Consider the following 15,072-nt stretch of genomic DNA (forward strand, 5'->3'; position numbering starts at 1 on the left):
AAACAGTCTGGGATCATGATACCCTGGGGTCCTATTTCAAAACAAAAAGCAACCACCCGGAAAAAGGATGGGTTGGTGGTGTCAAAGGTACTGGATGAGCGTGTGCTTGGATGTGTTTACACCACCCACAAAAGATAGTATTCAAACACTGAAATACTAAGGCACATCATACTATTTTTTATCCCACTATTAATTAAAACTTGTAAAAAAGAATACAACATTAAAACTCTCTAAAATATATCATAATACAAAAATATGCCAAAAAACAGAATGCATAAAATCTTAAGACCATTCCAACTATTTTTACAGACAATGTAAATAAAACTCGTTGCCAAATATGCAATTCCAACTATTTTCTTACCAATTTTAAATAAAACTCATCAAAAAACATAGAACGTTGAAACTTTCAAAAAAAAAATAAACTATTACAAGGGAAGAGAAACTAGCTAGGAAAGATTTTTAAGGCTTCAATAGTGAAAAAAAATTAGGACTTTAATGTTTTCCCCGACCAAGAATGCAGCACATCACAATGAAAATGCATTCAAGAATGTCACCTATGGAACTGTCCAGTTTCACTGAAATAGGCAGTGTTCTGATTTTTTCGACACCTCGTTTTAAGTTTTCAAAATAAAAGCTAGTATAATTTGTATTGCAATGTATCATCATGCATAAATATTATACAAATACAAGCCAAATGTAACTTTAAAACATCTTGAATGTTATATAATTTTCTTCAATTAAAAACCTATGCACCAGACAAAACAAACTCCATCTGATAGCCATCACAGAAATAAGCGTACAGTTTCTCAAAAGCCAAATTGACAGTAAAAAACGCTAGAAAAGAAGAAAGTGTCCAACATATAAAATCACGCCATGGCGTTGGAAGTACACCAAAAAACAATATGTCGAAACTCTGTACGGCCAGTAATCAGGTACAGATATTCAGGCGCTGGGAGGGATAGAAGAGTTTCATGCGTAAATAATTGCCACTCATCAGTGGAATTTCTGGAGTATTTGAACAGTGGCCTCATAACTGCGATATACTGGTATCACTGAATATATTGTCTATCAGTATTTCAAAATACAGAAAATACATCTCTACACTACCATCTATCACTGAATCTATTGTCTATTAGTATTTCAAAATACAGAAAATATATCTCTATAATAAATTTCGGGTAATGGTATCTTTCCTGCAGGTAATCATTAAAGTGACTTCGGAATAACGCATCACTAATTGTTAACAGTGCCTATAATTAAAGCTGACGATATGTTAACGGATATGTTGTAAATGGACTTGATTGCAACGCTGCTCCTTTGTGCAACAGATTTGTACTACATGTTAAAATGTTAAATGATGTCATAAAACCATTGATTTTACCAAGAGCCTAGAATTTTCTTATTTCTTGATTGATCGGGTGAAGAGGGTAGTGTTCAACAAACAAAGAGGGACCTTCCATTCAAAAGGATTAATTAAAAATAACTTATGTTCATTTCATAATACATTATGCATCTACCTCCCCATTCCAGTAGTTCCGCAGCCATACAAGGTCACAGTGAAAGCAGTAATATTTTGTTGAAGTCACAGTGCAAGCAGTAATATTTTGTTGAAGTCAATATTTCGTTGAAGAGCCCTAATCATGAAGATAACCAAACTTCCAAGATCTGTGGGCATCGAATTGCAGTAGTGGTGCAAATGAGGAAACCAGAAGGACCGAAGAGGCACACTATCCAGGAGACGACATGGGACGATGAGGCAGACTACCCAGGCAGGGAGAAGGTGCGGAGCAGTACCGTGCCATGCCGTTTTTAGCAAAACCACACCTCAGAACACAGAAACAAAGTTAAAGACCCGAGTGAGATTTACTCTCAACATTTTCTCATACCAACAAATTGTAACCATTATACTTATTTTTGGATATGTCAGCCAGAAAACAGTAAACCATACTTTTGTTTGTCATTATAAAAGATTGATGTTTAAATAAAAAAACAAAGGCATAAACAGGAAAGAAACTTATCCAAATAGCAGGCAGCCGATGAGACCATCTACTGTGGATACCGAAGAAATAGACTGGATCAGAGTCCAACTCTATATCAAGCAGCCTATCATTCTGTCGAGCCATTAGTTAGCAACGAGCTGGTAATTAATAAACAATGTGCCACTTGAGATAACAAAACTGCCAAATATCCAACACAGCAGCTGCATGCAGACTGAATATTGACCATATTTTCATTCTCCAAAGATCCCACCCATTAAAGGACAATATAATACACATCATGCCGTAAAACAATTCTTCTCAATCTAAGAGAAAATCCTTCTGACACTCTTTAGCTGCGACTTCGACGTCGATCTCTGCCAATGGGGCTTCTGCAATAACAAACTACAATTTTAGCTTTCAGTAAAGCAAGAAGTATTTGGAATTAAAAATTTGAAGACACAGAAGGTAAAAAAGGCAAGTACCCATTAGCATAAGGAGAAACTCGTCGATCACGACGAGGTGGAGGTGACCTGCTAATACTTCGTCCACGTTTAGGTGTGTAGCTTCGACGTCTTGGAGAGCGACTCCTACGAGGACTGCGGCTCCTGTAAAATGGAACAGAGGAACTTATTAAAACACTATAAACAAGACTGGAAGCACACAGCAACATTATAGTTGTGAACTGTAATAGTTCATTCTTTCATTCATATATCTCCTATGCCTTCTGGCAGGCATTGGCCATTTCGCTTCAGCTCAAAACCAGACTGTTCAGCCTTACCTGCCATACCTATACCCATCCCCATAACCTCCATCATAGGGGCTATAGGATGGGCTCCGAATTCTCCTTCCATAGCTCCTGCTACCATAACCTGGACTGGCACTGTAGTTACCAATTATCACAACTCTGACTACAACTTGAACGCTGTGTCCCAGTTGCCAGATCTCCACAAAAACCAGGACTATATCTAGAATACATCATGCTAATAATAATAATCATAACAGGCTTTAATATCTTACATTATTTATTGGCGAGACCAAAGTCATCCACAACCATTCATCCAAGTCAAGGCGATCGTCCAAGTCCATCCAATGAGCATGCACAGAACCCAACCAACAACCCAGAGAAAAATCCCAAATGGAAAAGAAAAGCACAAACACAGCAAGCATACAAATCACGGCCACATGTTAGATATAAGAACGAATTACAAATTATATATAACCCTTGAAATCACTGATACGCATAAATATGCAAAAAAATAATAACCTCCAATTATGTGTCTATGACTTTATTATTTATCTTTCCCTGAACTGTATTGCTTTTAAAATTAAGCACAAGAACTTGCCTTGAAACCCTTGAAATCAATAACAAAATTGAAACCACATATTTAAAGATATCAGATCTAGATATGTATTTTACCTACGCCCATAACTTGGACTGCGCCTGTATCGAGGACTGGGACTCCGACGGCGACCACTTCCTAACCCTCCAGGACCTATACGCAAGCGACATTCTCGTGCAAAATGGCCAGGCTCGCCACATTCATAACACTTCAAATCATCTCCTCCACCACGGCCACGACCACCCCCGCCACCACCACCACCGCCTCCTCTAGAACTCCGGGACATCTCAACACGCCACCCATTCTTACCTATAACAAGCATCCAAAACCAGAATATAACTGTCTCAATCTAACAAGCATTCCCCCCTATAATCAATGCTATAATATAATTTCAAGGAGTCATCTCTATGGTACAGTTCTTACCATTCAATGCACGAATAGCATCTATAGCATCCCGACGATCATCAAACTCAATGAAGGCATAGCCTGGGGGCTTTCGTGCAACCCAGACACTATACAAGTCACAAAACTGTGTTAAAAGTACCCCCAAACACTATAAAAGTCACCAAAATCACTTGAGTATTATGAATGAAAGTGGTTTACAATCTAAGAGGCTTGAGAAATTATCATTAATAATGCCACAACAAATTTACAAGAACTACTATTAAGGCTCCACAAGCTTAAAACCACCAAACAAATTCATAAATCAAATTCTTCAAGATAATTAAAAAATATTTAAGATCCATTCAAAAACAACAAAAGACTCCATTGTACATCATAAGTGGACCTGGCCTAACAATAAAGAACATTGGCTTTCACCTCAATGATTACATGTTCAATTCTAGAAGGCCACGGAGTATGTAGATGTGAACAACTTCTTGTTTAAAAGTATTAATGTGGGGCTGGCAAGGTACCAGTACCCTCACTATAAATTTGTGTGGGGCTATACCAGAACTCTCATTCTCACTTACAGACCAGAGAATGGGACAAATTTTATTTTCTCAGACTGGCCCCCATTCCCAAACAATTTTTTCAATGGGAGGATCTGTTGTTTGCAAATATTAGTGTGGGGCTGCCAAGGGTACCCTCAATCTCACTTGCATACTAGACAATAGGGCAAATTATATTTTCCTAGGATGGCCCCCATTCCCAAACACTTTTTTTCTACAGGAAACAAAAAGGATCAGTCAGTTATAAAATGCACTAGACATTAATATTGAATATCCAAATCATCCAAAATAACCCAACTAATAAGTCTACCGTGTCTGCATAGCACATTAAGTTGCCAAACACAAAAGATGATACATAATGTTTATCGCATGCCCTGATAAAAATAAACAAATTAAATAAGTCTGCTAACTAAAAAGCAATTGAAACCAGAATGAAAAGAGAGCAACCTACATTTTGCTACATGAATCATATTTCAAACACTACTGAATCATGTATTAATAACTAGATGAGCCACGCAGCACGTTTGTCGTGCAAGTCCAATCTGATTTGAATTTATCTTGCAAATCCAACAATCGAGTCTGACGCTAAATAGTTGCAAGTCCAACCATTGAGTACGACTCCAAACACTCACCAAGACAATCTGACTTACATTTGTGTCTTGCAATCATTTCATACTCAGAATAGACAACACTGACTAAAATCAGACTCGGAAGAGTTTATACTGTTCCACAGAATAATTTATAACGCAAAAGAACGAGCAAAACGGTATCATACCTGCGGAGGACCCCAAAAACACGAAATTCATCCTCCAGCTCACGTTCAGTGGTCCGAGGATCCAAATTGCCAACATACACACGAGACATGGCTACACCCACCACATTGAAGCCCATATATAATCAGACATTTATACAAACGCAATATAAAAATACAACTAAGTAATGGTTTTCAAACAATGTCATATGTATTCCACTGGCAATTGCAACTGGAAATTAAAATCCTCAAGACACACCAAAAAAATGTATTTCCCCATTTAAAAAAAATATTTACAGCAGGGAAAAACATTTTTTCTCAATGCAAAAAGAAGCAGACTACATATCAAAATAGAAACACCCCCGATCAACACAGAATTACGTGTCAGAGGAGATTCTATTGAAACAGAGTTGCCAGATCTTGCAGTTGACCTCATCCATCCAAGACCTGGTTAACTCTGAGATATCATAACATTGGACTGAAAATGGCCACGGGAGAACATGAACATGTTCCTAGACACATCGAACCTGGGACTCTGAAGAAAGTTCAGTTGATTAACCACTTTAGCACGACCCACCTAGATGGTCGTCACAGAAGCTGCGATCTTCTTCTTTTTCATTATTTTGTCAAACACTAATTCCATAACCCTTTCATATCTAGGTTTAATAGCAACTGAAACTTTGAAAAATTATAAAATGAGGGGAGAAAGACAATCTTGAAAATAAAATATAAGCAATCTCTCTCAAAACCCCATATACATCTTACACCCCTTAAATTTAGGTTCTCAAGAATAAAACCCCACAAATCTACACCTACACAATATCTCTCGAAATCTAAATATAAAGAAATCATCACCCGCGCAAGAACACCTAAAATTTCAGAACCATAATATAAAACAAAAGAAGCCCCGCAATCTTTCTTAAACACCAGTAAAATCAAAGTAAAAATAAAAAATAAAACCGTCTGCGTTTGCGTCAAATAAAACAGATTATCGCACTCTCACCTTAGAAAAGTTTAAATCACTGAATATACGCAGTTCTTCAGACCAGGCCTTTGAAAATGCTCGCAAAACAGTAGCTGAAAAAAACCCTGAAACTGCACTAACAGAATTCCAAATACCGGCACAGATCAGATGGAACTGAATTTACTCAGATCATTCATCGACGAGGAATATATAGAGGGAAAGACGGGATCAAGAGCGATTTCAGAGCCTTTTGGGGTTTTCAAAACCATCTATATAGAAGAATATTTTATGAACAAATGGAAACCCTAGATATTCCTCTTTGGGGTCTCCCTTAGGCTGACACGTGGAAATAAGCAACCAGTCACATGGGTTGCGGCTTTTAATATCGTTGCTAAAATGGGTGAATGGGGTTTTCAAAAAGTTGGAAATGCCCTTAAATTGAGTCGGAAAGGAACAGTGGGTTTCAAAATTTGGGGCCGCTCATAAGGAAATTAAGTAATTTTGTAACAATGGGGTTTTATTTTTTAGATTTATATTAAGGAAAGGATGAATTTCGGCTTTGTAAATTAAGATTTAAGTTGGTTTAATTTTTAATTATGATTAATTATATTTATAATAATAATAAAAAATTATGTGAGATTTTTCAATATTTATAATATAGATCAGGTAAGTTTGAAATAATTTATTTTTTTTTAATTAACTATGGAGTGAAACTGTAACATTATAACATATTTATAATTTATTTTATTTTGTTTATTTTGATTGAGTTAAATTTTTTAATAAGATATTACAATAATCAAATTCAAAGTTCTATGATCTATATTTTGATTTGAATTACCAATGTGATTTATTCCGAAATTATTTTCAAATCAAGATATTACAATGTTTAACAAGATATGACAACATCTCTACCATAATGGGTTGGAGAGCACCTCTCAGTGCAATAAATAAGAATGAGTCTCCTCATGGGATGACGAAATGGTTGACATAATGAGATGTTATTCCTTCCACTCGGTTTCAAATCTCATAGGGGGGACATCTTTGGCCCATTGTGATAAGGTTCAAGGAGTATGCTTCCGCACCCTCCTAGAGTGTTGGCTCTTGCTAATCTCTTTTCACTCTAAAAGAGGTTTGCATATCAAAAGATTTGATCCCTCTTGGCACTCACTAGACGAGGAGTTAAGATGGATCTACGGAATTTAATTTTCCCCTTTAAATAGGCTACATTCCATATGAATACCATGGGTCAATATCATGGGTTCTCAACACCATGGGCCATTATTATTTTTATTTTTATATGTATAGGGTTGTTTTTATTTTTATTTTTTTATTTTATTTTGACCAAATTAAAATGTTTACATTACATTACATTAATCTTTTTATTTAATTTTATTTTCAAATTTTTATTTTATTTTTATTTTTATGTAATTTGTCTTAGTCAAAATGTTAAACATTACATTACATAATTACCATATTGGGCTGGAGAGCACCTCTCGACGCAATAAATAAGAATAAGTCTCCTCATGGGTTAACAGAAAGGTTGGCACACTGGGATGTTATCTCTTCCACTTGATTTCAAATTTTATAGAGGGACATCTTTGGCCCACTGTGATAAGGTTCAAGGAATAGCTGCCCCTACCCTTCTAGAGTCTCAATTCTTGTTAAGCCATAAATTCCTAGTATATTTGGCTCATGGGTTGTTGGATATACTCTTGGTATTGTAGTAGGAGTTGTTAGGTTTTATCTTGGGCCTCACCCACATTACTCCAATGAATTATTGATTCGTCGTAGTTAAAAAAATTAAGAATGAAAAATAAAAAATTAAGGATAATTTTTGTGACGAGAGGTGCTCTCTGATCCAATATGGAAGAGATGTTGTAATGTCGTGTCCTGTAATGTCCTTTCCTAAATTATTTTGGAACATGATTTATTTCTACATTTTGGGGCCAATTTTGGAGGAGATGAGGCCCATTTGATTTTATTAGGAGACTTAGGAGTTAGAAGCAACTTATTTTGGTTTTGTTCACATAAGAAAAATAAGCACTTACTAAGCCAATAGTTTGAATTGCATGAGAGGGAAAATCGATGGCTTGGTGGCGGACCCATGAAGGAAGGAAAATTGAGGGAAAAAGTGCTCCATTAAATCTATATAAGGAAGGTAGCTCTCATCATTTCATTCATCTTATTGGAGTATATTGATTTCTCTTTGGTTGCCCGAGTTGCTTTGCCGAGTCACTGGCTGTTTAGCACCAGTTCTTCAGACGAAGAGCTCACCCTTTCTTCGGGGGACTTTGAGTGACACCCTAGTAAGGTTTTCTTCATTTCTTCAGGAGGAGGGTCAGATTTTGATTCCCAGCAATAGCATTCCCTTCCAAGTTGTGTGTATTACTAGGGAAAACAGTGGAGAGGAGGTCGAGTTCATTGGTGGTGCTTAGCAGTGGAGTTTTGATGTGATATTTTCCGGAGAGGAGGTTAGGGAGGATTTCCAACATCTGGGAGGGTTTGGGAGCTAAATGAGCTTCTGGCTTGGCAGTGTGACTTTCACACTACCTGGGCCAATGTAGAGGCAGTGTGTGGGGGCTCATTTGGTGGGTAGAGTATTAGTCCTTGACGCTGAGCTTTGCCATGGAGGTTATAGGAGATCTTTGGAGTGGTGTTTTCTTCCATTTCAGAGCTTGGAGGAGGACTTTGTGGTCATTCCTTGCAGGTCATATTTCTGGAGCTGTTTGGAGGGCGTGGGCCATAGAAGAGGTCGAAATTGGGAGGTCAAATTCTGGCCAAACCATTTCTGGGTTTTTCACAAGGATCCCAGATGTAAAGTTTCAGAATTTTTTGAGCACCAAAAGTAGGGTTTCTAGCGGTATCTTTGCAGTATACAGTGCATAATTGTTGGGATTACACAGTGCCTTTGGGGGTCGATTTTGGGAGGTCATAATCGGGTCAAACCATTTTTGGGTTTGTGTGGGTTTTGGTCAAGGAGCTTGGGGCTGAATTTGTAGCATTTCCCGAGGAGCAAAAGTGGAGTTTCTTGCAGTTCCTTTCAAGCCAACATTGTAGTTTTCACGGCAACACAGAGCATTAGAGGAGCAAACATTTTCTAGTACTTGATATCATTGTCTCATCACCTGGATTCTTTCATGCTTTCCATTGAGGCAAGCCTAGGTGCATTCATCCATACTATTGTACTTCTCCATTGATCAATAAAATGGCTCAGTTGGTTCTACTTCTAGAGTTTTTATGAGCATGTGTTGTTTGTTAAAATTTTATGTATTGAGAATCGTTTTTGCTTTATATATCACTTTGTGTTTAAGTTTGGAACATTACAATGGTATTAGAGCATGATCTTGGCCCAATTGTGGGAAACTAGCCAAAAGATCATGGAAGCTTTGGTTATGAGTGCACAGTGATGGGTGAAATCGGAGACAAACCCATGGCTCAATGGAAATCCAATATGTAGAAATTATGGAGTAGAATTCATTGGGACGATGAGCGATTGGCCCAGTTGAGGAGGGTGACAGACCAAACCCATCCTCACCCTTACAACAAAGACGTTAGAGGTGAGTAGGTCGTGGAGGTGCAGCCATCTACATCATGTTGGGAAAGTCGACCAAATCAGGGCACTATATCTTTTGAAAAGGAGCAGGCAGGACAAAGACAATTAGAGGGTGAGACCAGGGGATGATTTTGTTGGTGGAGACCTGATTTTAGACATCAGGGACTTGAGGAGGAGATTGAGCATGAGGCAAAGGACACACAGGAGTGTGAGAAACACATTGGTATACCTAATGTGGCACAGGAGTCACCATTGTTGGAGACCTCTTTGATAGCACCAATTGACACCTTACGGGAGATAGAAGAACATACACCCATAGGGCCATCCATTGATGAGGTGCCAGGAGACACAAACATGTCCACCGTTGAGAAGGTGACATCCCTTGTTGATGTATTCGTGGTCGTGACCGAGTTTTAAGGTGATAGCAGTGCATGACGGGATGATGAGGTGACAAGAGACGTCACCACTGTTAATGAAGATCTGATAGGTACAAAAGCACCCAGATCTACAATATAGTTGCTTGATGACAGCCACCTACAACAACATGGATAGAACATAGAGGGGCGTGAGCTAGTCATGGAGAGACAGTTTGTGACTCGTGTTAAGCCAATGGTGGAGGAGGACGAGCAGTCTTCTTTGGGGCCAACCACTGGCTTAGAGATGATAGATGCATAGACCGTCAATAGAGTTGCAATACTTCTAGATAATAGCTCTCTCTGGGATTATATAGATGGGGCTTGCAACATTACTAGACTACCTTTACACCACGGAGAGAGAGATGCAGAGACTCCCCAACAAGTTTTATGTGTTGACTAGGATGGTGAGTTGAGGCAACATGAGTTGCGTAGGGTGCAACACTCGCACGATGAAGGGCTTGTTCTATGTGCTAGAGTTTGTGCATTCGATCCCTCTCTTGGGGTTGGATGGTGAGAGATTCTAAGTTGGTACCGGGTGGAGTGGGCTAGACTCGTGGAGATGGTCGTACTCCTAAGTAAAGCTCAATGGGAGCTCTCAGACATCGAGGGTGCTGGAGGCCCAGGTTGGCATTGGGATCCAGGCGGGGCTTCCTATCTGATATCAGATATGCAGGATGGCTATGGCATTGATGAGGTAGTCAACCTCATGCCTAAGCGCATACATTCCTTAGGGGAGTTATAGTTGATGCTAGTGGCTAGGTGGTTTATGAGCACATTCCATTGGTTGTTTTGGCATGTTGGTTGCACATGGGGCCGCAAGATGATTAGCATTCTCTAGTAGGAGCTGGTTGGAGGAGGTGGCATGGGTAGGGCACCAAACCGAATATTGTATGGAGACAATGTTCTCCCATTGAGGTTTAAGACTCAAGGGTTGGAGATATCCCCTCTAGTAGGAGTGGAGTTAGGGTGCTCAGGTCTACCGGGATGGACGAGGGGACATGATGCATGTCGTGGTGGGGCCACTATCAGGGTGGAAGACACTTTGGCACATGTGGGATATCATATGTTACATCGTGGTATGATAGTAGGCAGTGGTACACAAGACTGCACAGAGTCAGGTCGTAGTGTCGAGTGTTATGTAGAGGGATGTGGTCGGATGCATACAGACCCAATTCTAGGCCATATCACCGAGTGGTGTGCAGGACTATGCAGTGAGGAGCAGTGGCCTGTAAAGGAGCATGGAGATACATGGTGGTATACCACAGCATTCCGATTTACACTGTGGGATAGGAGGAGTGACTCGCATCGCATTGAGGATGTTCGGGAAGTGATAGGTGCAGTGACACAGGATGGTACAAGATGGTATAGACATAACTGGGGGTATCCAGTGTTGTACATGGATAGGTTGCGGTATACAGTGGCATGTCGAGGGGTGCAGTGGTATTTTGTGGTATGTAGTGACACGTGATGCGGTGCAACGAGCTCTTGGAGCGTTACCTCCAAGGAGACTTATGGATAGGGACAATAGGTGTACCATTAGATGCAACTCACCTAGGATCGATGAGGACATTATTGAGCATTTGGGGACACCATGTTTAGTGGAGGAAGGGCCTCGAGGGAGTTATCAACATATCTGAGGCAGAGAGAGGGTCATCCATAGGATTACTCTTGAGCATTCCAGTAGACTCTTGATCATACTCTTTGGGACATACCCACCCATCATCCTCGAGTGTTGCTTACAATCGCAGAGAGTTTGGTTGTTGCACTTTGACACTCCATTTAGGCAGCAGGGCATGGAGGACTCACCCTAGGCACTTGGATGAGACACCACGTGTCATGGGCCGAGAGGAGACTCTCCAGTTGAGACACTTGGTAGGTGCACGAGTTGATGGTTACAGACTTAGGGATGGCATGGTTGATTGTCGAGGTAGCATATGTTCCACCCCTAAGCTCACACTTGGGGAGGTGACTAAGAGGGAGTTACATGGTGATTTTTCAGTTGGACAAATTCAGGCGTTAGGGGAAAATGAGGTGCAGAGGACGATAATCCTTGTTGGCAGGATGATGCCTAGGCTTCTAGTAGTACCCGAGCACATCATCAGGAGCTGGGACAACAGATCGCGCTGTGTGATTTGGCAAGCACAAAGAAGCTGGATATTTGTGGCACATATTCTTGATGCTCGGTGCCTTCCTATTGGATACCTACAAGAGGCAGAGACGGGACATCGAGGGGTCCCAATAGCTAGTAGCATATCATAGCGACAGACAGAGAGGATTGGGGGTTGTGGACCTCTAGTATGGTTATGGGATCTAGGGATCCAATGGATTGATGGGATACTCCACTCCTTAGTGAGCATGATCGGGATAACTAGTTGACTGATTCATTCACAGGCCGACACATGGGCGATCACCAAAGTCCTCACTATAGGACAAGGTAGATTGTTACTCAAGATTTGGGCTAGCCATGTAGTGATAGGCACTGGAAATGTTAAGTCACTTTGGTAAGATAAGCCTAGCCTCGATCATCGCATAAGTTATGGTCAAGAGTTATGGGAGAGGAGGTTCTGGTATGAGCATGCTAGGCAGTCATTCATGACCAAAGTGTCACAATGTTAGACAGATAGGTTCCTTCTGCGATGGGCAGGGGATTCTGGCATAACAGGGCTAAGATGTTCAACTACCCGAAGAGGTGAGCTGGTTTCCATATGGGAGGGTCATCAAGATCTTCCATTTGGTTTTAGTGATTCATTAATGGTATGGGGAACTTCACCGGTGTGGTAGGGTGATCGAAAGGAGGAGATCAGGGGAGGCCCGGGTAGATGAGGGTTCAATTTCACCAGGATTGGATTGCATCTTCAGGAGTTTACTCTTGTAGTGCATGAGATGGACTACTCAGTAGGGAAATTTCATGGGGAGTTGGGTAGAGTCCTACATTATCATGATGCTCTACTTATTGCTAGTATGCAGAGGGATTCTGGTACCTGTATCTGGTTGGATAGCGAGTGGAGCAAGGTGTGCTTCACATTGATTAGGATGGCTTGGGACCTTGGTATCGAGGGATTCCTTCATGTCGAGACAGTGTTGAGATTGGGGATGACTCAATGGTACATTTGGGACCCTGGTATTATTGGTGGTTACAGTGGTGATCAACAGTCAGAGAGGACACTTGTTCAGGCATTGCTTGAGGACACACAATTTTTGGCAGGGAGGATTTTAATGTCCCTACCTAAATTTTTTTGGAACATGATTTATTTCTTCATTTTGGGGCCAATTTTGGAGGAGATGAGGCCCATTCGATTTTATCAAGAGACTCAAGAGTTAGAAGTAAGTTATTTTGGTTTTGTTCACACAAGGAAAATAAGCACTTCCTAAGCCAATAGTTCAAATTGCATGAGAGGGTAAATCGATGGCTTAGTGGCAGACCCACGAAGGAGGGAAAATGGAGAGAAAAAGTGCTCCATTAAATCTATATAAGGAAGGTAGCTCTCCTCATTTCATTCATCTTATTGGAGTATATTGATTTCTCTTTGGTTGCTCGAGCTGCTTAGCCGAGTCACTAGTTGTTTAGCACAAGTTCTTTAGGCGAAGAGCTCACCCTTTCTTCTAGGGAATTCGAGTGCCACCCTAGGAAGGTTTTCTTCATTTATTTAGGAGGAGGGTCAGATTGTGATTCCCAGTAGTAACATTCCCTTCCAGGTTGTGCGTATTACTGAGGAATACAGTGGAGAGGAGGTCGAGTTCATTGGTGGTGCTTAGAAATGGAGATTTGATGTGAGATTTTTTGGAGAGGAGGCTAGGGAGGATTTTCAGCATTTGGGAGAGTTTGGGAGCTGATTGAGCTTCTGGCTTGGCAGTGTGACTTTCGCACTACCTGGGCTAGCGTAGAGGCAATGTGTGGGAGCTCATTTGGTGGGTAGAGTATCAGTCCTTGAGGCTAAGATTTGCCGTGGAGGTTAGAGGAGATATTTGGAGTGGTGTTTTCTTCCATTTCAGAGCTTGGAGGAGGACTTTGTGGTCATTCCTTGCAGGTCGTATTTCTAGAGTTGTTTGGAGGGCGTGGGCCATAGAAGAGGTCGAATTTGGGAGGTCAAAATCTGGCCAAACCATTTATGGGTTTTTCTGGGTTTTTGACAAGGATCCCAGATATAAAGTTTCAGAATTTTATGAGCACCGGAAGTGGGGTTTCCAGCCATATCTTTGCAGCAAACATTACATAATTACTCGGGATTGCACATGCCTTTGGGGGTCGATTTTAGGAGGTCAAAATCGGGCCAAACCATTTATGTGTTTTTTTGGGTTTTGGTCAAAGAGCTTGGGGTTGAATTTGTAGCATTTTCCAAGCAGCAGAGGTGGAGTTTCTTACAATTCCTTTCCAACCATCAGTGTAGTTTTCTTGGCAGCGCAAAGCATTAGAGGAGCAGACATTTTCCAGTACTTGATATCATTGTCTCATCACCTGCATTTTGTCATGCTTTCCATTGAGGCAAGCCTAGGTGAATTAATCCATACTATTGTACTACTCCATTGATTAATAAAATAGCTCAGTTGGTTATACTTCTCGAGTTTTATGAGCATGTGTTGTTTGTTAAAAATTTATGTGTTGAGAATCGTTTTTGCTTTATATATCACTGTTTGTTTAAGTTTGGAACATTACAAGAGCACCTCTCGACGCAATAAATAAGAATAAGTCTCCTCGTGGGACGACAGAAAGGTTGGCACAATGGGTTGTTATCTCTTCCACTCGATTTTAAATTTCATAGGGGGGCATCTTTGGCCCATTTTGATAAGGTTCAAGGAATATGCTCCCCTACCCTCCTAGAGTCTCAACTCTTGCTAAGCCATAAATTCCTAGTATATCTGGCTCATGGGTTGTTGGATATACTCTTGGTATTGTAGTAGCAGTTGCTAGGTTTGATCTTGGGCCTCACCCACATTACTCCAACGAATTACTGATTCACCATAGTTAAAAAAAAATAAGAATAATAATAATAATATAAATAAGAATGAAAAATTAAGGATAATTTTTGTGACGAGAGGTGCTCTCCAATCCAATATGGAAGGGATGTTGTAATGTCGTCTCCTATAAGCATTTTGACTTTGTCAAATTACTAGCAATTTC

General features: G+C 40.3%; 1 protein-coding gene across 6 annotated transcripts; it reads right to left on the reverse strand.

Moving 5' to 3' along the window:
• Window positions 1-1,454: 1,454 nt before the first annotated feature.
• On the reverse strand, window positions 1,455-6,396 carry LOC149243431 (serine/arginine-rich splicing factor RSZ21-like). 6 transcript variants are annotated; one of them, XM_089374511.1, is made up of 7 exons: window positions 6,024-6,396; window positions 5,045-5,135; window positions 3,743-3,831; window positions 3,397-3,628; window positions 2,758-2,853; window positions 2,462-2,584; window positions 1,455-2,381 (listed from the first exon to the last, which is right to left on the reverse strand). In XM_089374511.1, the coding sequence occupies exons 2-7, from the start codon at window positions 5,131-5,133 to the stop codon at window positions 2,303-2,305; spliced, it is 708 nt and encodes a 235-aa protein (XP_089230637.1). In that variant the 5' UTR covers window positions 5,134-5,135; window positions 6,024-6,396; the 3' UTR covers window positions 1,455-2,302. The 6 variants fall into 6 exon arrangements, with proteins under 6 accessions (XP_089230637.1, XP_089230638.1, XP_089230639.1 ...); XM_089374512.1 differs by having other exon boundaries at window positions 1,455-2,368; window positions 6,024-6,388; XM_089374513.1 differs by lacking the exon at window positions 2,758-2,853.
• Between the last annotated feature and the right edge of the window lie 8,676 nt (window positions 6,397-15,072).

Source organism: Pinus tabuliformis, chromosome 8 (genome assembly GCF_031772625.1).
Source record: "Pinus tabuliformis cultivar Carrire ecotype Pingquan chromosome 8, CPIR1, whole genome shotgun sequence".
Taxonomy (NCBI): domain Eukaryota; kingdom Viridiplantae; phylum Streptophyta; class Pinopsida; order Pinales; family Pinaceae; genus Pinus; species Pinus tabuliformis.

Bases quoted from the DNA above. Each gene is read 5' to 3' on its own strand.
- LOC149243431 (XM_089374511.1), bottom strand. From the start codon at position 5,133: ATGTCTCGTGTGTATGTTGGCAATTTGGATCCTCGGACCACTGAACGT. The intron at 3,832-5,044 runs GTATGATACCGT...TGACTTGTATAG, and splicing joins GTTTTTGGGGTCCTCCGCAG to TGTCTGGGTTGCACGAAAGC. The intron at 2,854-3,396 runs GTAAAATACATA...CTACAGTGCCAG, and splicing joins AGTCCAAGTTATGGGCGTAG to TCCAGGTTATGGTAGCAGGA.